The 25808-nt window shown below is 47.3% G+C and overlaps 1 protein-coding gene across 2 annotated transcripts in view; it reads right to left on the reverse strand.

Moving 5' to 3' along the window:
• CPED1 (cadherin like and PC-esterase domain containing 1) overlaps positions 1 to 25808 on the reverse strand; it is a 581247-nt gene that overhangs the window by 297698 nt on the left and 257741 nt on the right. For both annotated transcript variants that reach the window (XM_073652067.1, XM_073652068.1), the window contains 2 exons: positions 24129 to 24289; positions 22727 to 22794 (listed from right to left, as the gene is read on the reverse strand). In XM_073652067.1, the coding sequence (XP_073508168.1) occupies positions 22727 to 22794; positions 24129 to 24289 (229 nt within the window). The remainder of the gene's footprint in view (positions 1 to 22726; positions 22795 to 24128; positions 24290 to 25808) is intronic.

Here is a 25808-nt window from a genome sequence, read left to right on the forward strand (position 1 = left end):
TTTTCTGCATCTAGCTCTGAAAAAATATTTGGCCTTCTAGCAGTGTGTGGGACTTGTTCTATTAGTCCATCTATACTGACCTCCATCAGGTGGCAAATTGAATATACTTTTTTTCTGCATCTAGCTCTGAAAAAATATTTGGCCTTCTAGCAGTGTGTGGGACTTGTTCTATTAGTCCATCTATACTGACCTCCATCAGGTTGCAAACTGAATATAATTTTTTTCTGCATCTAACCCAGACAATAGTTTTGGCCTAATACCACAGTTTGGCCACTCAGCTCTGCTCGGTTCCCATCCATTGTTTTTTTGTGCAAACAACTCCAGAGTTGTGAATTAGTTAACCACCAAAATGAGTGGAAAAAGGCCTGCTGCTGGTGGAAAGGGGAATAGGCGTGTTGGGAAGGGGAAAAAAGGTTGTGTCCGTGGAGTAGGTGTTAAAGCAACAGTAACATCTGCAGAAGAAAGACCATCTTCCAGCAAAACTAAAATGTCTACTTCTTTTAGCGGACAATGTGATAAGATCCCTTTCTTACGGCCACGCCAATCGCTACAAATTCCAGATGAGGCACAAAAACAGCAGGTGTTTCAATGGATATCAAGTGCTCCTTTAAATGGGCTCTCCTCCACATCAACTTCAATATCACAAATACTCCAGTCCTCAGAGGTGTCACCCCAATCGCACTTGCTTCTTCACAGCTCCCAAATCTCCAGCTGCCCGTCTGAGTATGAGGTAGAACAGATGGTTGAGTCTGCAGAGCTGTTTACTCATACTATAGCCTGGGAATCAGAGGTCGGCTCCAGAGCTTCTGTGAATCCAGACGAGGAAATGATCTGCACTGATGCCCAGAATCTTTATGAGTCGGATCCAGGACCAGACGCAGAAGGTTCTGAGCATAATGTAGACGCTCATTCCCAAACTGTAATTCCTGTTGGTGGAGACAATGAGGAAGACGATGATGAGACTCAAATACCTGATTGGAGCGACAACTTTAGTTTTTTGTCAGGGCTCTGAGGATGACGGGTGTGATAACACACAGGGTGATGATGATGAGGTTGGAGATCCCACTTACTGTCAACCCACAGTCAGCCAAGAGATGAGGTCAGCAGAGGAGGTGGAGGAGGATGCTAGTGACGACGAGGTCAGGTTGCGCCTTCCTGGACAGAGACGTAGTACTGGAAGCACATCAACAACTGCATCCTCAAACACAACTCTGCCTCTGACCACAAGTCGTGGTGGCTCTTCAAGTCGCATGGGTGCTAAGCCTTGCATAGCCTGGGCATTTTTTCAGATCGATAAAGATGACCCAACTCATGTTATCTGTAACATTTGTCAGCAGAAGCTAAGTAGAGGTCAAAAAATACATAGTTTGAGTACTTCATGCATGAACCGGCACATGGACATGAAGCATAAGTTGCAGTGGGAAGCTCACTGTGCTACAATGCGGCCTAGCCGGCCGGGCCAACCGCCGTCTGCCACATCTTGTGCATCCGCAGCCTCTTCATCCTCTGTGACTGGGGGGACAGCAGTCACACCTGTTTTGGGAAACAGACCTGCCACCTCTTTACCCGCAACAGCCAGCGTGATTGGCAGGTCATCATTTTCTTTGGAGGTGGTAACACCAGCTGGTGTTCAGCGCTGTCCGACATCGATAGCACCACCTTTGGATCAAGGCAACCTAACATTTCCTCCTGCATCTTCCTCACAGACCAGCAGTTTGCCGGGGACACCCTTCTCAACCCCGTCTAAGCACAACAGCCAGCCCTCAGTCCCTCAGATGTGGACAAGTAAAAGACCATTTCCTCCTAGCCATGAGAAAGCTAAGAGGTTGAATTTCACCATCTGCAAGCTCTTGGCTACAGAAATGCTGCCTTTCCGCCTGGTGGACACAGAGGATTTTCGAGACCTTATGTCCGTCGCAGTGCCCCAGTACCAGATGCCCAGTCGGCACTACTTCTCAAAGAAAGGTGTGCTGCGCTCCACCAGCATGTCGCACACAACATCACCGCTTCTTTGAGAAACTCTGTGTGTGACAGGGTGCATTTCACCACAGACACTTGGACGAGTAGGCATGGACAGGGGCGTTACATGTCGCTGACTGGGCACTGGGTAACTATGGTGACAGCAGGACAAGGGGCTGCTGTCCAAGTCTTGCCGTCCCCACGAGTTGTGCGTCAATCCTCTTTATGTCAAAGTTCCTCCACTGCTTCTGCCTCCTCAACCTCCTCTCGGTCCTCCACCTGCACCCAAAGCCTGTCTGGTCATGCCACAAGCTTTCTAACTGCGCAGAAGGGATCCTGCACACCTCCCTACTATGCTGGCAGTAGGGCTCAACGTCATGAGGCGGTTTTTACTTTGAAATGTCTGGGAAATGTGAGTCACACAGCTGAGGAGTTGTGGTCAGCTCTGGAGAACCAATTTCATGAATGGTTGTCTCCACTGGACCTGAAACCAGGGAAGGCCGTGTGCGACAATGCTGCAAACCTGGGTCCGGCCCTTCGCCGGGGCAATGTCACACACGTGCCTTGTATGGCTCACGTGTTGAACCTGGTTGTCCAGCAATTTTTAGCCCACTATCCTGAACTAGATGGCCTTCTGCAGAGGGCACGGTCGCTGTGTGCTCACTTCCGCTGTTCGCATCCCGTAGCTCAGCGACTTACATCTCTACAGAAGTCGTTGGGCCTGCCACTTCACCGGCTAAAATGCGATGTGCCTACCCGGTGGAATTCAACTCTGCACATGTTGCAGCGACTGTGGCAGCACCGACAAGCCCTGGTGCAATACGTTCTGACGTATAGCCTGGGCCAACGGGATCCAGAGGTGGAGCAAATCACGCTGGAGGAGTGGTCTCAGATCAGGGACCTATGCACCCTTCTGCACAGTTTTGAAATGGCGACGAAGATGTTTAGTGCTGACGATGCCATTATCAGCATGACTATTCCGGTGATTTACATGCTGGAGCACATGTTAAACAGAATTCGGAGTCAGGTGGTGGCACAAGAGGAGGTGGAGGAAGTAGAGGAGGAGGAGTTGTATGCGGAAGGGCTAACATCTGCAAGGTCCAGGCGGTCGGCAGCACCAAGGCGGCAGGCATGTGAGGGTGGAGGAGATGGTTTTACCAGGGTGCATGGTAGCAGCCAAACTAGTGAGGAAGGTGCAGGAGCCCAGGAAGAAGTGGAGGACGAACTGATGGAAGACTCATCAGATGAGGGAGACCTTGATCACATTTCTGTTGTGCGAGGTTGGGGGGAGAGGACAGAGGAAGGAAGCATGATTGTTACCTCGCCACCAACACAACAGGGACTTGGTGCTCCTGGATGCGCAAGACACATGAGTGCCTTCTTGCTGCACTACCTGCAACATGACCCTCGAATTGGGAGAATTAGAAATAATCCTGACTACTGGGTTGCCACACTGTTAGATCCCCGGTACAAAAGTAAATTTGCAGAAATAATTCCTGCCATAGAAAGGGATGCACGCATACAGGAGTATCAGCAGAGACTGTTGCAGAATCTTACATGTGCTTTTCCACAAAACACCAGTGGTGCACGTAGTAAATCTCACAGTTCCAACTTGCCAACCGTGGGACCGTCGAGTGTTCAGCACTCAAATCGTAACAGAAACACAGTATCTGCTGGTAACATCAATTTTGCGGAATCATTTCACCACTCTTTTAGCTCATCCTTTGCAAGGCCACAGGAGACAAGAAGTCTGACACATAGTCAACGCCTAGAGACGATGGTACAGGAGTATCTCCAAGTAAACATTGAAGCCATGACTGTGTCACTGGACCCTTGTTCTTTTTGGGCTTCCAATCTGGATAAATGGCTGGAGCTCGCCACTTACGCCTTGGAGATCTTGTCATGCCCCGCAGCCAGCGTTCTGTCTGTAGACAGACTCGCAAATCATGGATCCGAAACGACTTTTCTACCCCTGTGTCATCCTGGGGAGAGTAAAAGCTTGATGATTGGTTAAAATCACCTCACCAACCGTTTTAAGCTTTCAAATTACTTATCATGTTTATCTGTATCTTGGCTGGAAAATAATTTGGGCTTTGTAGCAGTGTGCAGTACTGATTCTATTAGGCCATCTATACTAAGATCCACCAGATTTAAAATTACTAATCATGTTTATCTGTATCTTGGCTGAAAAATAATTTGGGCTTTGTAGCAGTGTGCAGTACTGATTCTATCAGGCCATCTATACTAAGCTCCACCAGATTTAAAATTAATAATAATTTTTAGGTGCATCTAGCCCGGAAAATAATTTTGGGGCTCCGAGATGCGCAAGACACATAAGTGCCTTCTTGCTGCACTACCTGCAACATGACCCTCAGATTGTCAGAATTCGAAGTAATCCTGACTACTGGGTTGCCACACTCTTAGATCCCCCACACTCTTCGATCAACCTTTTCATTTTAATAAAGACCAAACAAATGGTCATTTTTGAAATTATAAGCATTAGCAGGTTATTAGAAACTGAAATCAAACAGTTTTCAACTCAAAACTTTATTCTAGGTGATGTTACATTTGCACATAGGACCCCTTGTTCGAAAGGAGCTTCTGAACTCTCTCGTCCATTGAATTTGTCAGGTTTTGGATGGTTTCTGCTTCAATTGTTTTGCATGAGGACAGAATACCCTCCCAGAGCTGTTGCTTAGATGTGAACTGCCTCCCGCCATCATAGACACTCCTTTTGATGATGCTCCAGAGGTTCTGAATGGGGTACAGGTCAGGGGAGCATGGGGGTCACACCATAAGTTTGTCCCCTTTTATGCCCATATCAGCCAGAGATGCAGATGTGTTATGTGCAGCATGAGACGGTGCATTATCATGCATGAAAATGATCTTGCTGTGGAATACACGGTTCTTCTTCTTGAACCATGGCAGGAAGTGCTGTTTGAGAAACTCCACATACATTATGGAGTTCATCTTTACCCCTTCAGGGATCCTAAAGGGGCTGACAATCTCTCTCCCCAAGATTCCAGCCAAAAACATTACTCCACCTCCTCCTTGTTGGCGCTGTGGCCGTGTTTGCGTGGGGTGTCCATCAAACAGCCATCCTCCACTTCATCCATCTGGACCATCGAGCGTTGCACGGCACTCATCCGTGAACAAAACAGTTTTGAAATCAGTCTTCATGTAATGTTTGGCCCACTGGAGCCGTTTCTGCTTGTGTGCAGTGGATAGAGGAGGTCGACAGGATGGCGTACGCACAGCTGCAAACCTCTGAAGGACCCTGCATCTTGTTGTTCGGGGGATGTTGGAGGCACCAGCAGCTTCAAAAACTTGTCTGCTGCTATGACAAGGCTTTTTTGCCGCTGCTCTTTTAACCTGACGTAATTGCCTGTAGGAAAGAGTCCTCAATTTGCCCTTATCAGCACGCACATGTGTGTACTGTGAATCAGCTACATACTTCTTGATTGCCAAGACACTTCATCCTGATCATCGCACAATGTTGATTGTAGTCATGCCTTGACCTAAACACTCCACAATTTGTTGCTTCTCAGCAGCCGACACATCCTTTTTCTTTCCCATTTTGGCAGAAAATGTAGGCTGCTTAATAATGTGGGACAGCCTTCTTAAGTAGTCTTGCCGTTCATTGGACACACCTGCCAAACTAATTAGCACAGGTGTCTGCAATTGCTTACAGTGATATAAAGAGCCCTGACACACATCACCATCAATGAGTTTAACTGACAAACAAACAAATTCTTCCCTTATCACTCCTAAACACTTTTTGCATAATAATTTGGAACACAGTGTACATGTGCTTTTCCACAAAGCACCAGTGGTTCACGTAGTGAATCTTACAGTTCTAACTTGCCAACCGTGGTCTGTATGGAGTTGTTCAATAAAGGGCCCAAAATTAAGATAACATAGACGGGAGAGGTCTCTATGAATAGGAATTACTAAGAATTTGATACCCTGTGAGGGCCAGGCAAAGGGAAAGTTGGACTGGATGGAATCCTGTATGGATTTGGGGAAGGAGACATCGAGGGCCTCAGACTTCGCTGTTTTGATTTTAAAATTTGACCATGTAACAAAGTGATCTATTTCAGCCATAACAGCCTGCTGATGGATATATGTGATTGACATCATCAGCAAATGCAGAGCACTTGTACTCGGTGCCTCCCACCTCAATCCACCTAATATTGGGGTTATGGCGAATTGATGAGAGCAGGTGCTCTGTCACTAGGATGTATAAGAGAGGGGACAGAGGACATCCCTGCCTTGTCCCACTGGTGATTATGAAAGGTGATGAAAATGTTCTGACGCGCCCCCTGGGCCTTGGGACATCCGGAGCCGGACCCTTTTTGGTGGATGCTGGTGGTTGTAGTCTCCGTGGCGGCGACCCGGTTCCGTGGCTCAGGGCGGTCAAACCAGTGGCGGAACTATTTATGTGGTTTTGATGTTTAAATGTCCGACTACGCCACCCGTGGATTGCGGTCAGAGTGAACCGCCGCTGCAGGGCAGACCGTTGAGGCTGGTGTTGTGGGTGCAGCAGAGCGTAGCATAACTCCCCACGGGAGGAGTATAGCCTCAGGGCAGTGTATGCGGAGGATGGGGGTGATGGTGAAGGGCAGCAGCAGTAACGATACGGAGTCAGTGATGCAGTCCAGGGCCTTTACTCACAGTTCTTATTATCCAGACCACTTCTGCAGGTAACGGCTGCCCACGTCGTACTGTGCTCACCAGGTGAGGGGCTCAGACAACTCCCAGATAACTTTGGAGCGCTTCACAGGACCCCCTTTGTGTGTCCTTTGTCTGGCCTTTCTTACCAACCCTTCTGTCCGGCTGCCTCGGGCCTCCTCTTGGTAAACTTGGCGCCAGTTTCCCTGACTCTATGTGCTGCCCTCCTAGCGGGTGTAGCGAGGGGCTGTGCCACATAAAATGTCACAGCCTCCGGTTTCTAGCTGAGGGTCGTTTCCCGCCTCCACTAGTTTCGGGGACCGGTCTCCCCCTTTGTCCTGACCCCTCCACGCAGGTGGATTCGGGCGTGCGGTGGCGACTCGCCCGTCCACACCCCTGGGATCCCGTCGTTCCTCGTTCCTGGAGCCTTCTCCGCTCCTCTTCCTTCCTTCTCCCTCTTCCAGGCCTGGGCCTCTGTTACTAGGCCCGTCTCTGGAGCAGAGCTCATGCAGAGCCCCTGCTCCCTGTCACTTCTGCTCAGACTTCTCTGCACTGAACTAAGATGGTGCCCACCTTTTATATTCCCTTCTCAATGCACCCAGGAACTGCTTCCTCCCTGCTCCTGCACTACAGGGTTCCCCTTCCTCAGTGTTCCCTCTCCCCACTCCAGCCAGGGACAGGGACTGTCGTGCCCATCTCAGGGGCATATTGGTCGCCCTGCCCCACGGCAATGTGGTGTAATGCATGCAGGTGTCGGGGTCCTGATCCACACTCCATCCTTACCTGAGAGTGAGATATCACACCTCTGGGTGAGGTGCAATACCTCTGCAGCAACCGAGCCCTCGGGGTGCTACAGTTCCATTTATCTTCAGCCTAGGTGACGCATTGCGATACAGGGCCGTGATTTTGGCTATAAAAGGGTCTCCTAGACCCCTACCCCAAGCTTTTTAAGAGAATAATATATGGCGTGCCAGGAGACTCTATGGAATGCTTTCTCAGCATCCAACGAGAGTATCTAATTACAAATTTTTAACTGCATCTAGCCCAGGAAATACTTTGTGCCTAGTAGCAGTGTCTGCTAGTCAGCGGATTATCCCGGCTGTTAAGCAAGCTACACCACCTGTAGTTTGGACACTTAATTTTTTCAAAGGAAATGCTTAGGGACCACGGGGTACTCAGTGAAGAGCATCAGGAGGCACCCCAAGGCATAGGGGCTGGGTCTGGCGGTAGGACGCCTTGCGGTGGACAGCCGAGCTCGATCCTTATAAAAGCTTTTTAACTGCAGCAGCTTTAGTGGACGCTACTGGAGCTGGAATTACGCGGCTGCTAGCATGAGATTTGCCCTTCAATAGATCCTTGTAAAAGGATTTAAAGTGTATTCATTCAAATTAGAGAGGCAATTTAAATTAAAAAGCTTAGAGCTGCCTCCACCACAGGGGGGCTCGCTCGACCCACCAGCGGACAGGCACCAGTATTGGGAGAGGGGGGCTGGCCGTCAGGGTCCACCGCGGCTCTGGCACAAACCCGGCGACACGGAGGTGGCACAGGCAGGAACGGACTGGCCGTGTCGGCTTCTCACTTTTTGGATTTTAGAATCATAGAATCATAGAATCATAGAATGGTAGAGTTGGAAGGGACCTCCTGGGTCATCTGGTCCAACCCCCTGCTCAAAGCAGGATTCACTAGAAGGGCATGACATGCCTATATCTGTGTCTCCCCCTCCTTTTACTCCTCCACCTCTTTTCTTTTCGCATGACTATATGTACTTGTCACTTTTCCATGTGTTAGTTATGTCTTCTGAGCAGTTTGTCAGCTTTTGGACACCTTTGAAGGTGTTTTCTATGTGTTTCTATGTGTTTTTGTTTGCCTGCCATTGGTTTTAACGGTGTTCGAAGGTGTTCGACGAACAGTTCGACGAACCGAACCGAACTCGAACACTACGGGGGTGGCTCAACACTAGTCTAGAACAAAAATTAGAAAAATGTTGTCTCTGTCCAAATATATATGGACCTAACTGTAAATGCACCAAATGAGAGGAGAGCTGGCCATTATAAGGTGTGAATAAAGCACAGTATTTAACCATCTATGTTTATCTGATCACTGAATACTCCTCGCTCACATTATGTCAGGAGGCTGTATTTCATGAGTAAATGGAACTAATATTTCAGTAGTATCCAAAACAGCCACAACAATATGAGCATGTACAGTTGAAACCAGAAGTTTACATACATTGTGTAAAAAGACACATATGCATGTTTTTCTCAATATCTGACATGAAATTAGAATAAATCTTTCCCATTTTAGGTCCATTAGGATTACCATAATTTTTAATATTTGCCAAATACCAGAAGGCATTTTTATTATTTACTGCAAAGTCAAAAAATTACATACATTTCATTAGTATTTGGTACCATTGCCCTTAAACTAAATGACTTGTGTCAAACATTTGGGATATCCTTCCACAAGCTTCTCACAATAGTTGGTCGGAATTTGGGCCCATTCCTCCTGACAAAACTGGTGTAACTAATCCAGGTTTGTAGGTCACATTGCTCGCACCTGCCTTTTCAGCTTTGCCCATAAATTTTCAATACGATTGAGATCAGGGCTTTATGATGGCCACTCCAAAACATTGACTTTGTTATCCTTAAGCCACTTTGTTACCTTTTTGGCAGTATGCTTTGGGTCATTATTCATCTGGAAGACCCATTTCCACCCAAGCTTTAACTTCCTGGCTGATGTCTTGAGATGTTGCTTCAGTATTGCCACATAATCTTCTTTTCTCATGATGCCATCTATTTTGTGAAGTGCACCAGTCCCTCATGCAGCAAAACAACCCCACAACATGATGTTGTCACCTCCATGTTTTACAGTTGGGATGGTGTTCTTAGGCTTCCAAGCTTCTTCCTTTTTTCTCCAAACGTAACGATGGTCATTATGTCCAAAAAGTTCCATTTTAGTTTCATCAGACCACAGGACATGTCTCCAACAATTAAGGTCTTTGTTACTGTGTACATTTGCAAACATTAATCTGGCTTTTTTACTTTTGTTTTGGAGTAATGGCTTCTTCCTGGCAGAGTGGCCTTTCAGCCCATGTTGATACAGTACTCCTTTCAGTGTGGCTATTGACACAATCTTATCAGCTTCCGCCATCATCTTCACAAGGTCTTTTGCTTTTGTCCTTGGGTTGATATGCACATGTCGGACAAAAGCACGTTCATCTCTGGAACACAGAACCCTTCTCCTTCCTGAGCGGTATGATGGCTGGACATTTCCATCTTGATTGTACTTGCGTATAATTGTTTGTACAGATGAGCAAAAAACATGCATATGTGTCTTTTTATATAGTGTATGTAAACTTCTGGTTTCAGCTGTAAGTGCCTGGAAATGAATATCTGTCCATTCAAGGAAAAGGAATATGGCAAAGAATCACTGCTGTCAATGGGCTACAGTACTTCAATGAGCATCGGGCCGTAGCAGTGTTAAAACACCTACAAATCATATATTAATGACTACTGGAAGGATAAACCATCAAGTAAATATTATGTAAAACTATCTAAAATAAAAATATTAGAACTGAAATGTAGATGGTAGTTCTATATTTAAAAAAAAAGAACTCCAATGTAAAAAGCAAAGGGAACAGTATATGAACTAACATGCCGAAAACAAGGGATGGATATATTAGAATTAGAATGAGAATTACTCATTTTGCAGTGTATATGTGTTGTTGATATTTCTATACAGATGCTAGAGCACTTTAGCAAAATTCTGTCATGCCATAGTGATGATCCTACCATAGTTCTTACACTCGAACAGTCACATCAATTTAGAGATTCAGTAAGAAGATAAAATTGATGCTCTCCAACATTTTATCAGTAAATGCATCTGTAAAGCACAAAGTTCACACCAGTTCAGTAAGACTACAGCTCTGGAAATCATTATAAATGAATGATACCCAAGGACTAGTTTCTATGACACTGGTTTGATTTTAGCTGCCTTTAAAACAAACACTGATCTGAAACTGAATGGATTGAAATGATATAAAGGAAATCTGTATTCATTTACACATCTGGATGTATCAAACTTGTGTATAAGTCATCAGAAATGCAAAAAAGGGTTCTACTACTGCACGCACACAGGACACTATTACTTACAAAATGAAAAGGAAGTGATAAAGAGTACATATGAGCGAACCAACGGATGTTCGGGTTCGTCGGATTCAACCGAACTGCAGACCAAAGTTCGGTTCGGTTACTAGATCTCTACCAGAACTTGAACGCGAACCCTGAATCCCATAGAAGTCAATAGGTACCCAAACTCTTGTGGTGTAAAATGGCTGCAAAATGGTCGTAATAAGGGCTAGGGGGCTGCAAAAGGAAGCAAAATAGGGGTAAGTACAGGACATTTGCCCTGCAAACAAATGTGGATAAGGAAATGACTTAAAGGTGTTTTCCCATGAACAAATTTAATTTTAAAGTTGATTTTAATTAATAGATCTTGGAATAATAATGTAAAGTACTCCATGAGATAATGGATGTGTTTAAATGAAATGTTCCTGTGTTGAGATAATCTAATAACTGTGCCCCTGCTGTGTACTGTGTAATGGCGGTGTTTTACCATGCTGGAACATGGTCTGATTGTGGCGCCCTGCTGCGCATTAGTGCCACAGATCCTTGAGGGATGCATGGACGGATTCCTGCACAAGAGGCCCTCGTAGCATTCACACACCTCCACCTTCCACCTCAGACCACCAGAGGGAGCCCGGATAGGGATATAAAAAGGGAAGGTGGAGCTAGGCAGTTCAGTTCCTAGCCTGCTAGAGTACAGAGCAGCTAGGGAGTTCCTGCTCAGACACAGAAGGAGTCAGTGCAGTCGAGCCAGAGCCTAGCAGTTCCTGCAGAGTGAGACACAGAAACAGGTCAGTCTGCTGTGGAGCTCAGTCTAGTTTCAGTTTGCAGTCTAGAGAACACAGCTAAAGGTTCAGCAGCGGAGCACGAGGCTCCTGCTAGTCTAGACTCAAGCAGCTCAGGTTAGTGAGCTAGGAGCGTTGCCGACGCTCAGAGAGCGGCAGAAGAGGCAGCCAGCTAACTGCCAGTGTGTATAGCCTAGTGAGGGCCCGAGTAGGCCGAAGGCTAGAGGAGTGAATAGCATTGGGGGCAGAGGAGCTTTACCAGCTCACCCCAGAAAGCATCTACCGGACACGGGGTCCGCGTCTACAGGGCAGTATACCCCCCTGTAGAGACAACCGGAGACCCCTGGAAGACTTCAGGTCCCAGGATCACCCAAGAGCTGATACGTAACAGAGCCAGGAGTCACGCAGGTCCCGCAAGCTGGGAGAGTGCTCTCCAAAAGAAGGCCCTACCACAAGGTCAGCCGGTGCAGGACAGAAACCAAGTTAGGCCTAGCTCCAGGGAGGTCAGAAACTTACTACAGAGAGGCAAGAAACAGGAGGCCGTACACCCGCTCACTGGGGAGAATCCGGACATGCACCCCTCACCCTACAGTGCTCCGGGGTGTCCCTGAACTAATTCCAGTAAAGGTACAGAAGTGACTTTCTTGTGTGCTCCCATTCTTGCTATGACCCGGCTGGGTCCCCTCTGTCCTGCATCCCCCCTCCTATGCTGCCCTGAGGCCCTGCTCCACCTGTGGGGAGCGATACCATCTAAGCTGCCACAACACCGGCCTCAGCGGACTGACGCAGCGCTGGTGACCCTCACCAGACACCACAGGTGGCGCCACAAACTTTGACATTTCATTTCCCCTTTTTTTTAAGACAGACCCCAGGGTACGGGCCCGGGAGCCGACCACCGCGACATCCACCAAGACCTGGCATCAAGGCCTGGGCGCCGAGTAGTCCCCATCCCCTGGGTGCCACATCTCTCTAACTGGCGTCACGAACAGGATTGCATGCCCGTGGCAATGGAAGGAGTTGTGCCCGTTGCCACCGGGTACTGTGCGCCTTAAAAGACTGTAAAACTTACTGTGGTGAAGATTTCCCGCCATTTCAGAAGTTTCCCGCCATGGTCCGCCATTTTTCCTGTTGCTTCGTGGGAAGAAGAAGGGTGTAACCACGTGAAACCCAGGGCACGTCCCACGCACTGACGCAGCGCCAGGTCCTGGAAGGAGCGCCGGTGAGCGCTCTGGCGTAGGACGCAAGCGACGCAAGGTCCTGAAGAAGAATGTCACCTGCGGAGCTGCGGCCTACCGGAAGAAAAGAAGGTAGGCCACGGTTCGCTAGGGGGGCGCCAGAATGTCCGAAGAACAGCACAACGCCGGAATACCGGTTAACCGCCCTGATGCTCAACCTGCGCTCGGCGCCGAGCAGGCCGAAGCAGCCGCTCCACCAGCAGAGCTGGTAACCCCTGTCATACCCATGGTCCTACCGTACATCCCTGGAGCGAAGTGGCTCCCCCAGTACAGCGGCAAACCAGATACCCTGTCTGGATTTAAAAGGAAAATATGCGGTATACTGGACATGTACTCTATGACAGGCAAGCAAAGAGCCGCTGTAGTATTGGGACAATTGACTGGTGCTGCGGAGCGAGAAGTAGAAACCTGGTCGACCGCAGACCAGGAGTCAGTGTCCGAAATCTTGAAAAAGTTACAGACTGTCTTTAAGAATCGTACTGAGACAGACCTTCGGATGAGGTTCTACAATTTCTCTCAGCAACCGGAGGACAGTATTCGGGACTATGCCTGGCGTTTACAAGGGGCCCTGCGAGCTCTGAAACAGGTTAGTCCAACCAGCATCAATAATGAAAATAAAATGCTGAAGGAACAGTTTATCCGGGGACTGAGGTCCCAAGAGGAGAGCAGGACTGTGCGTTGGTGGTCCCTGGATCATCCAGATGCCACCTTTGACACCCTTAAGGACATGGCTATGAAAGGACTGCAGCCCCTGGAGACAACTGCTATCCAATGTTACCAGGGAGGGGCCACCCCAGTGCCTGCAGCGTCCATCTTTTCCCCGGTGGCTGCTGAAGCCAAGGTTCCAGCAACGTCCCCTAGTGAGCTGGACAGCCTGCGCTCTGAAGTGCATCAGTTGAGCAAAACCCAGACCACTGTATTGAGTGCCCTGCAGCTGCGGACGGAGCCCGAGGCAGAAGGAAGGATCCTGCTAGCCGACAGCCCTGAGGATGTCCCCTGGATGAGAAGGAGGAGGAGTACAACGCCACCCCCTGGGAGGACCAGCGACCAACGCCACCCGCCGAAAGACCCTGTCTGCCACCGCTGCCACAAGACAGGCCACGCCGTCCAGAGCAGTCCTTTAAACGAGAAAACCCAGGGGCCGAGGGCCGACACCCAGGAGTAGACCCCCCAGGCCCATCAAACTGGTACAGCAGGTTCGTGGGAGGAAGACCTTTCCTGTCCATCATGCTGGACGGCATCGCGACACCTGCTCTGCTGGACACAGTATCTCAGGTAACCATCATGCCTGACATCCTCTACAAAAGGTTCTGGTCCATAGACGAACTTCACCCGCCAGATCCCAATCTTTCCGTGTATGCCTCAAACGGCCTCCCCCTTAACCTAGTCGGGGTTAAGGATGTGGCAGTAAAGGTGGGAAGAGTGGAACTGAAGGACCAGGGACTAATTGTAGTAGACACTAATCCTGATGATACAGATTTGTATATGGTGCTTGGCACAAATGTTGTTAGCAACTGTTTGGGAGAAGTGTTGTTCTTGCTCCAACAGATGGCTGACACTGCCAGACCAGGGCACAGAAGGGCGCTGCAGAAAGAGATTCAAGCCCTTATGTACCAGCAACAGGTAAAGCTATCAGGTGGTAAAATTGGTAATGTACGGGTGACAGACACGGTACCCATTGTGATTCCCCCGATGAGTGAAATGCTGATTTGGTGTAGAGCAGCAATAGGTCTCAAAGGACGGAGCTACCAGGCGGTAGTAGAGCCCCTTAGCTCGGAACATAGGCCTACACTCTTGACTGCCAGAGGGGTAGTGGATGTACGCAATGGGAGGGTGCCCGTACGCCTCCTAAACTATGGGGAGGATGAGGTTAGATTACCACGCTACACCACTGTTGCCAAACTGTACACAGTAAATAACAACTCCATACACACGGCGGAGTCCTTAAGCTCACCAGACGAAGTGGAGAATAATGACCCAGCAACCCAGGTGGAGGATTGGTGTCAACAGCTCCATGTTGGGACAGACACCACTCCTGCCCATCAGAAGCAGGGTGTACATCGGGTGGTTCAGGAATACGAGCAGGTATTCAGTAAACACCCACTTGACTTTGGGAGGATTAAGGGGGTTCAACACCATATCCCCACAGGTGACCATCCACCCATCAAAGAACGTTACAGGCCTATACCACCAGCACACTACCAGAAGGTGAAGGAGATGTTGCACGACATGAAGAAGGCAGGGGTAGTAAGGGATAGTTGTAGTCCCTGGGCAGCTCCCCTAGTTCTAGTCAGGAAAAAGGACGGAAGCATGAGGATGTGTGTAGATTACAGACAAGTAAATCGCATAACACACAAAGATGCATACCCTTTACCACGTATAGAGGAATCCCTGGCTGCCTTAAATTCTGCAAATTACTTCTCCACCCTTGACCTCACTAGTGGGTACTGGCAAGTAGCTGTTGCTGAGGAGGATCGGGAGAAGACGGCCTTCACCACCCCGATGGGACTCTGCGAGTTCAATAGTATGCCGTTTGGACTCTGCAACGCCCCCGGAATGTTCCAGAGATTGATGGAGTGCTGACTGGGACACCGCAACTTCGAGACTGTACTACTATACCTTGATGACGTGATAGTGTACTCCAAAACGTATGAGGACCACTTGAAGCACCTGGCGGAGGTATTTGAGTCGCTGTCCCGGTATGGGATGAAGCTGAAGCCCTCAAAGTGGCACCTTCTCAAGCGAAAGGTACAGTACCTGGGGCACATCGTTAGTCCAGAGGGAGTAGCACCAGTCCCGGAGAAGGTCACTGCCATCCAGAAATGGCCGGAGCCGAAGAGCCTCAAGGAGGTACGTCAGTTCCTGGGACTAGTCGGGTATTACCGGAGGTTTGTGAAGGACTATACCAAGAAAGCAGCGCCTTTGCAAGATCTCCTGGTGGGACAGTCCCCCAGAGGCAGAAATCCACTGTTCCAGTGGGGTAAGGAGCAAGCTGAATCCTTCAATGTGATGAAGGAGATCCTGACCGGCGAAGAGATCCTAGCCTACCCTGACTACAGCCAACCGTTCCTGCTGTACACTGATGCCAGCAAAGAAGGATTAGGAGCTGTACTGAGTCAGAAGCAGAATGGCAAAGAGAAGGTGATCGCCTATGCAAACAGGAAGCTCCGCCCGACCGAGAGGAACCCAGAGAACTATAGCAGCTTCAAGTTAGAGTTCCTGGCCCTGGTCTGGGCCATCACCGAGCGGTTCAAGCACTATCTAGCCTCCAGTAAATTCACTGCCTTCACTGATAACAACCCCTTGACTCATCTAGAAACAGCCAAGTTAGGAGCCATGGAGCAACGATGGATGGCTCGGCTGTCAAACTACCAATTCACTATTAAGTACCGGGCATCGCGGTAAGACGTTAAACCCCCTGCCTCACCACAGCTGGAAGGAGACCCAGGACAGCGACCCAGTTGTCAGCCGTATCAAAGAGCTGATAACCCAGGAAGGTTCCTCCCTGGAGAAGGACGCGTCTCTACAAGCCAAGCAGCTGTGGAATGAGAAGAGCCGGCTGTTCATCTATAGAGAGAAGCTGTGCCGGAGGTACGTCAACCCCAAAACCCATGAGATGGTACGGCAGATAGTGGTGCCCAAGACAAACAACCAGATGGTGTTGGAAGCCTACCACGATCAGGCGGGGCACTTTGGCTGGAAGAAGCTAGAAACCCTGCTGAAGTGTCGGTTTCATTGGGTAGGAATGCGCAGTTCCATTGAGAGGTGGTGCCGGAATTGTGGACGCTGTAGCCTCAGAAGAAAAGACTACAGCAGCCAGAAGGCACCCCTGCAACTCATCAAGATGACCCGTCCCCTGGAGATCGTGGCCCTGGATCATGTCAAGCTGTCACCCAGCAGGTCAGGATATTCCTATGCCCTGACCATGGTGGATCACTACTCCCGGTTCCTGGTGGTCGCCCCCGTCAAGGATCTGACGGCAGAAACTGCAGCGAAGACATTTCAGGCGTACTTCTGCAGGCCCCATGGATACCCGGAGCAGGTGCTGACGGATTAAGGCCCAGCCTTTGAAGCCGAACTGTTCAAGGAGTTCTGCCATCTGTACGAGTGTAAAAAGATCAGGACTACACCGTACCACCCCCAAACCAACGGTCTCTGTGAAAAGATGAATAACATCGTCATCGACCTGCTGAAGACCTTACCACTAAAGGAGAGAAATCAGTGGCCAGACCTACTACCTGACCTGGTAGATCTGTACAACCACATACCTGTGAGTTCCACCAATTGTACTCCAGCATATCTCATGCGAGCAAGACCCGGGAAGTTGCCCATGGACCTGGAGCTTGGTGTAGTAGAACCAGAAGCAGATATGTCCACTGAGGACAACACCTGTGTCGAAGACAGTCTCACTCGGGTAAGGGACAAGCAGGAAGCCCACTACAATAAAAGTGCGCCCGCAGAACCCTTCACACCAGGAGAAGTGGTGTTAAAAAGGAAAAGGAGAAACCACAAACTTGATGACCAGCGGGAGAGAGAACCCTACACGGTGTTAAATTCAAGATTCGATAATAGGAAGACCAGCCTAATTAGTAGAGACGGAGGAATAACGACTGCAACGGTATCTAGAGACCATCTGAAGTTGTGTCCAGACCTGCTAAAGCCCCAAGAAGAAGTGCCTCTCACCGTACCGGAGGAGCCTAAAGAAGCAGTACTCCATACTGATTTAGGAGATTTCCCAGCAAATTGGCCTCAACTAGGAGGAGCAGTAATAATCCCTGTGATCCACTTCTTTCAACAGCCAGAAGACCCTCCACAGCAAGTAGAACTTGTAAGTGCTTCAGAAGAGCCTGCTCAAGAAGAATCCCCGGTTGGAGCAGAGCAAGAAGGCCCAGCCAATGGTACACTTGCCAGTCCCATAGAGCGGTTAAGGCAGTTTTACAATCCACCCACACTCCTGTACTACGCAGATCGACAAGCAGCACACGAGGTCAGACCCCTGTCAGATACAGAGAGTAAAGAAGGAAACTCTGACAGTGTAAATAGTTGCCCCTGGGGTATTATATTGTGTATTTTCATATACAGTACAGACCAAAAGTTTGGACACACCTTCTCATTTAAAGATTTTTCTGTATTTTCATGACTATGAAAATTGTACATTCACACTGAAGGCATCAAAACTATGAATTAACACATGTGGAATTATATACTTAACAAAAAAGTGTGAAACAACTGAAAATATGTCTTATATTCTAGGTTCTTCAAAGTAGCCACCTTTTGCTTTGATGACTGCTTTGCACACTCTCGGCATTCTCTTGATGAGCTTCAAGAGGTAGTCACCGGAAATGGTTTTCACTTCACAGGTGTGACCAGTCCGATTTAAGAAGTGGGATTTCTTGCCTTATAAATGGGGTTGGGACCATCAGTTGTGTTGTGCAGAAGTCTGGTGGATACACAGCTGATAGTCCTACTGAATAGGCTGTTAGAATTTGCATTATGGCAAGAAAAAAGCAGATAAGTAAAGAAAAACGAGTGGCCATCATTTCTTTAAGAAATGAAGGTCAGTCAGTCCGAAAAATTGGGCAAACTTTGAAAGTGTCCCCAAGTGCAGTTGCAAAAACCATCAAGCGCTACAAAGAAACTGGCTCACATGAGGACCGCCCCAGGAAAGGAAGACCAAGAGTCACCTCTGCTTCTGAGGATAAGTTTATCCCAGTCACCAGCCTCAGAAATCGCAGGTTAACAGCAGCTCAGATTAGAGCCCAGGTCAATGCCACACAGAGTTCTAGCAGCAGACACATCTCTACAACAACTGTTAAGAGGAGACTTTGTGCAGCAGGCCTTCATGGTAAAATAGCTGCTAGGAAACCACTGCTAAGGACAGGCAACAAGCAGAAGAGACTTGTTTGGGCTAAAGAACACAAGGAATGGACATTAGACCAGTGGAAATCTGTGCTTTGGTCTGATGAGTCCTAATTTGAGATCTTTGGTTCCAACCACCGTGTCTTTGTTCGACGCAGAAAAGGAGAACGGATGGACTCTACATGCCTGGTTCCCACCGTGAAGCATGGAGGAGGAGGTGTGATGGTGTGGGGGTGCTTTGCTGGTGACACTGTTGGGGATTTATTCAAAACTGAAGGCATACTGAACCAGCATGGCTACCACAGCATCTTGCAGCGGCATCCGGTTTGCGTTTAGTTGGACCATCATTTACTTTTCAACAGGACAATGACCCCAAACACACCTCCGGGCTGTGTAAGGGCTATTTGACCAAGAAGGAGAGTGATGGGGTGCTACGCCAGATGACCTGGCCTCCACAGTCACCAGACCTGAACCCAATCGAGATGGTTTGGGGTGAGCTGGACCGCAGAGTGAAGGCAAAAGGGCCAACAAGTGCTAAGCATCTCTGGGAACTCCTTCAAGATTGTTGGAAGACCATTTCCGGTGACTACCTCTTGAAGCTCATCAAGAGAATGCCAAGAGTGTGCAAAGCAGTCATCAAAGCAAAAGGTGGCTACTTTGAAGAACCTAGAATATAAGACATATTTTCAGTTGTTTCACACTTTTTTGTTAAGTATATAATTCCACATGTGTTAATTCATAGTTTTGATGCCTTCAGTGTGAACGTACAATTTTCATAGTCATGAAAATACAGAAAAATCTTTAAATGAGAAGGTGTGTCCAAACTTTTGGTCTGTACTGTATGTATTTATTAACTTATGTTTTGCCTTATAATGGACAATTTAAGTGATATGGACACTTTTCTTGTTGGCCTCTAATTACCCGTAAGGGTACATCAAGAACTTTGTGGCTGAGGACTATGCGCAGCCCAAAAACTGCTTCTTGTAAATAATTGTGCGTGCTGCAGCTGAAACTCCACTATCGCCTGCTGCTGTTCGCACACTCTCTCCAGCATATGCAAGGTGGAGTACTATCTTGCGGGTACAATGCACATGAGGCAGTGAGCAGGAAGTGACATTGCAGCACAAACAGGCGAACAACAGCAGAGTGAGAATGCTGAAAGTGCACACAGACGGCCCACACTTTCTGCAGCAACTCTGATATCTTGAGGCAATTTTTAAGGAAGTTCTGCACCACCAAATTCAGCATATGTGCCAGGCAAGGGATGTGCGTCAATCCAGCTAGGCCCAGAGCTGCTACCAGATTTCACCTGTTATCACACACCAGCTGGCCGGGCTTGAGGTTCAGCGGCACCAACCACTTATTGGTCTGTTGTTTGATCCCCATCCACAGCTCCTGCGCGGTGTGGGATTTTTCCCATAAACAGATGAGTTTCAGAACAGCCTGCTGTTGTTTCCCCATGGCTGTGCTGAAATTGGTGGTGCAGGTCTTACTGTGACCAAATGAGAAGGTGGTGGAGGAAGCAGAGTAGGAGGCAATATGGACAGAGAAACATCCAGCAATCCTTGGTAGTGGTAGGACATGCTCCAAAACACTTTCCACCTCAGGCCCAGCAGTCACTGCATTTACCCAGTGGGCAGTTACGGAGATATAACGTTCTTGCCCGTACTTACTGGTCCACGTATCGGTGGTTATGTGGATATTGCCACTGATGGCATTGCGCAGTGCACACTTGACTTTGTCTGCAACATGTTCGAAGAAGAAGTAGCGGCTGGGGACCATGTACTGTGGGACAGCCATCGCCATAAGTTTTTTAAAAGAGTCCATCTCCACCAGCAGGAATGGAAGCATTTCAAAGGCCAGGAATTTTGAAATGTGTCATTCAGGACCAGAGCTTGTGTGTGGGTAGGGTGGTACTTCATTTTTCTCTCCAATGTTTGGGGGATAGACAGCTGAAAGCTTCCATAGGACGGTGTGGACATGCTCGTTGACACTGCTGGTGGTAGTGCTGTCACATCCTCTCTTTGCGGGGAGCCAGGTGGCCTAGTTGCTCGTGAGCATGAGAAAGAGGCCGAGACCGCAGCAGAAGAGGGAGCAGGAGGAGCCTCAGATCTGTTTTTTTCATGTGTGTATGCCACTGCAGCTCGTGCGTTGCATTCAGATGCTTCGTCACGCAGGTGGTGCTGAGGTTAAGAACATTTATGCATCGCTTCAGGCTCTGACGGTACAGAGTGCAAATCACCCATGTCTTGTCGTCAGCACATTGCCTGAAGAAATGCCACACCAGGGAGCTTCTTTGAACTGGTTTTGGTGTGCTCAATTCGTTGGCTCGGTTGCCAATAGCAGCCGACGTACTGGCTGGAGGCCGGCCACTGTGCTTTTGCACCCTGCTCCCTCTTCTGCTGTGCAGCTGGGGCTGTGTGACCACCACTTCCTCTTCCTCTGATCTGCCAATGTCACCGAGATGGCCTTCAGTCAATGTGGGGTCTAGGACCACATCATCTTCCACCCTCTCCTCACCCCTGCACTCCTTGCCGGTCTGCAGAAAGCTGCAGCAGTTGGCACCTGTATTTCGTCACCATCATCAGAGATGTGCTGCGGTGGGCCACTAACCGTTTGCACTATCCCTCCCACATACTCATCCTCAAACTGAACAAGTGGTTGGCCACAGTGTACTCAACCTCTTCCACTTGTGGGGCAAGGCCAGGTGGATGTCCCACAGAGCGACAGCCAGAAAAGTCATCAAAAGGCAGAAGCGACTGCTGCATAACTTTGGGCTCAGACTGCTTGCCTGATTTGCAAGGGAGTGAGGTGGAAGACAGATGCCCATGGGCCGCAAGTGCAAACTCTGCACTTTCAGCAGGGGACCAGGAGGAAGACAAAGCGAAGGAACTGGAGACACTCTCAGCCATCCAATCTAACACTGCAAAATACCCCAACAGAAATGGGTGCAGAATGCCCCCAAAGAGACGGGTGCAGAGTACCCCTACCGAAACGGGTGCAAAGTACCCCCACAGAGTCGGGTGCAGAGTACCCCCACAGAGACGGGTGCAGAGTAACCCCACAGAGACAGGTGCAGAGTACCCATACAGAGACAGGTGCAGAGTACCCCCATGAAGGCTGTTTTGGAGAGTACACCCAGACAGGCTGTTTTGCAGAGTACACCCACAGAGTCTGTTTTGCAGGGTACTCCAACAAAGACGGGTTCAGAGTAGCCCCACAGAGACGGGTGCAGAGTAGTCCCACAGAGACGGGTGTAGAGTACCCCTACAGAGACGGGTACAGAGTACCCCCATCGAGATGCGTGCAGAGTACACCCACAGAGGCTGTTTTGCAGAGTACCTCAACAGAGACGGGTGCAGAGTAACCCCACAGCGACGGGTGCAGAGTACCACCACAGGGGCTGTTTTTCAGAGTACACACACAGGCTGTTTTGCAGACTACACCCACAGAACCTAACACTGTCCCTCACTCGAGCTGCATCCTGTCCCTACGCTAGTCAGATCAGAATGGCATCTCCACCCGTGATCCGGCAGTTATACAGGCTGGGTCACATGGTGCGCCAGTCAATCACAGCTTTGCCCATACTCGGCATGGTTGTGGTGGCGGCGGAAGTGCCCACAGCTGAAAAGCTTGTTGATTGGCTGCGCTGCCACCTTTCAACAAGCTTTATTGAACATCCAAACTCCGAACACTAAAACGGGAGAAATCCGTGTTCGGAGTTCAGCACTAGACACTAGGTGACCGATACAAACCCTGAATTTTGCAGTTCGGGTTTGCTCATCTCTAATAAAGAGCAATGTATGCATACATTTCACAGAAACCTGTACCACTACTTTACATAATAAAATGTGAAAAATTATTTGTATTTACAAATTTTTTGTTGCTATTAACCCTCAAATGTGGATCCAGTTTTGAATCACAAATTATCCCACTAACAACCACAACTGAATTAGCAGCAATGCCGAGACTCGAGTAAGTTCTGCTTTCTTTCCTCACAGTGTAGAAATTATGTAGCTTTTTATGGTACCATTATCACTGCCTGCATATATACTTTTAGAGAAACGTACAAAGAAGGGGAATGTATGCAAACCTGATTTCCTTTCCATTTGTCTTGAAACAAAAGCCAATTCATTTTCTTCTGTGTTTTGAAATTTTTGCCTGCAAATAAAACTCCAGAGTTAGGAAACAAAACAGCAGCGACTTTCAAAGGTTAAATACTCCTCCTGGGTGTACATAAAGATCACAAATCCAATATCAATCTTTAAGGAGCCTTTTTGCCAGTTTTCTAATCTAAAACACCTTAGAATGTCTCAAATGTTTTATGCAAAAAATGTAAAGACTTTTGTAATTTTTACAAGAGTCGCGGCCAGCTTCACCAAAATGGGCAGAGCATGGATGGTACAGAAAATGGTTAAGCCCACACCTCTAATACATAAAAATGAATGCTACTTTAGTGGTGCAAATTTTTCCAGAAATGTACTGACTGGAGTAACATGGAGGTGGCATACACCAGTTATAAGATGCACCTAACTCTTTAAGTGGCCTGTGCCTCTTAATGAATTAGGTGCATCTCACTCCAGTGGTTCAGATCATTAAGACTGGTGTACACAACGCTAGTCTTATTGAATCAGGCCCTAAGTCCCTTATACAATAGTACAATGGTGACAATTGCAACACACCTTTCACAGGAAATATAAGAATATATTCACACGCAGCAGACTTGTTACAGAACTCTCTGTACTACTAAAGTAACTGTGACATACATGGAATAATCCAAAGAATTTTTTCAAAGTATAATAATTATAAATGAAAAAAACATAGGAAATAAATATTTCTATAAAAACATGGCAAATCAGATAAAAGCAGCAAAATTATAAAGCACTGGAAGACAACCCAAAGACTATACACCAATGTATTGTATCTCCAGCACGATAAACACTTTCTTAGAGAATCCAAGGGGAATTAATACATTTTAACTGGAAATAGGCTTTAAAAGTAACTTTTACTCTAGCAGCAAACACTCCTGCATTAAAGTAGCAAATGGAATATATATAAAATAGCTAAGAAAAAAGAAAAGTATCATGATATAATAAAACCAGTACCATCTAGAGCACCAGGCACAAGTTCAGAACATAAAGCAGTTTATACAAAATACCGTCTCATTATCATTTTTTTAAGACTCAAGCCAACTGTACCAATATTCCATATAGCATTTTATAAAATTTCCAGCCTTACTTGATTGTTAAAATTGGAAAGATTGTATTTAATGACAGGAGACAGAAGTATATTATATCACGTATTCCGCCAACAAGTTAACGACTGATTTGAAGAGTAATCTAACCAGTGATATCAAGCTACATTGTGAACCCACATTGAAAAATATTGAGTTAGTTCTAAAACACAAAGTATGGAAAGTTATTTTGTATATGGCTTAGAAAAAAATGTATATATAAAACTGAAGTTTTCCAAAATAGCAACATGGACCAACTTACCTGTTAGTCAAATATTTTTTTTGAAAGGACTGTAAACATTCATACAAGTCAGAGAGCAGTTCATGTACTGCCAGGATCGAGCCAAGATTTTCCCTAAGGTCAGTTCTGTGATAAATGTCATGTCTTAATGCTTTTACTTGAACAGAATCGGAAGGATAAAGCTGTAAAGTATAGAACATGTCAGTTTTTAACAATTGCTATAAAATTTATAATATTTATTTACACCATATGACATATTGAGTAATGCACATCAGATGTTTGGGCAAAGACCAATCCAGCATTGATAAGAGCACTTCAGAGCCATATCTGACATTTTGGATGCTAGGCTTAGACAGCCTATAACGATGTTGTCAGATGGCACTTTTCTAACATTTTTCAGATTACGCTCTTAGGTCAATGCAGAACTGTCTTGCTCTTGTACTGCAATGGTAAAGCCAATGAGTGTGCCATGGGATCACTGGGCCAGAGCCGCACATCATCAGTGTTCGAATGAAAACAAAAGCTGGTGCTAGATTGCCAAGGGAATTTATTATTGAGGAAGATTTATTTTATACTTTATTACATTTTCTACCATCATTTTTGGTTATTCTCAGACAACCCATGTAAAGCTAAATGGACTTCAGACAAAATGTCTGCTAATAGTAGACAGAGTGAAGGAACTGCACACCTAAAAGCACTTGGAGCTGTTTCAAATAGGATTTATTGTCATTATTTCATATCCATTGATTACATCATGGTAAGTACAATATTATGGTAACGTTTTGGGTGAAAACCCTTTATTAGATGTATAGGCTATGTTCAATCCACATAGGTCGAAGGGGTCCAAGCTGCGGGGTCCAAACAGGGACAACCGGGATCTAGCAGTATCAAGGCCTGCGGTGTATCTGTCAGACTAACAAGCAACAGGCCAACAGCAAGCGATCAGACTCATCATTGATGTGAGGTGAGTGGATTGCTTCAAACAACCCTGGTCCATGGTCCAGGTTAGTGCTCTCTGGATAAGGAGCTGTGCGAATTTTATTACCCTCTGGCTAGGCTTATGATTTGCCAGGCTGGCGAGATGTCACCTGTGTGCCACACGTCACACAGATGACGTCACGCCAGACCAGAAAATCAAACACTGCTCTGGGAACCTAGAAGCTCAGGAAATTTGTGCAGCTCCAGTCCATGGCCAGAGAGCACTGACCTGGACTATGGACCGGGGTTGCAAGAAGCAATCCACTTATCTCTAATCATTGGTAATTATTAGAATATGCCCAGAGTACAGGTAGAGTTTCTGACATTTTTCAGCAGTTTGATATACATGTTATTCTATAATAAGCTGGTCATGACATGGCATGACAATATTTTACTGGAAAGGACCTCTTTAAGATACATTGCATTATTTTTATTCAGTCTGGGTTTCGTTAAGGGTGATTCAAGAGTTATAGCAGTTGTCTGTTGTAACTGGCCTGGCCTTGCGTTCATTCATTACATAATTAGTTTTGTTCTTCTGCCCCGTCTTCATCATTTAGCTGAAAGATATGTGGGATATCATCAGAAAATTAATGGCAGTGTTGCCTGAGCACTCTGTTTTTAATCACTGCCATCATCAGCCAAGTATTTGCTAATAATGTACTGATGATTGTGTCTGAGCCGGTGAAGAGTTCAACATCACTCCACAAGTGTCCTGTTAACAGG

The sequence above is a fragment of the Phyllobates terribilis genome, unplaced genomic scaffold, assembly GCF_046119375.1.
Source record: "Phyllobates terribilis strain yellow unplaced genomic scaffold, ASM4611937v1 Scaffold_11__3_contigs__length_659146591, whole genome shotgun sequence".
In the NCBI taxonomy this organism is placed as follows: Eukaryota; Metazoa; Chordata; class Amphibia; order Anura; family Dendrobatidae; genus Phyllobates; species Phyllobates terribilis.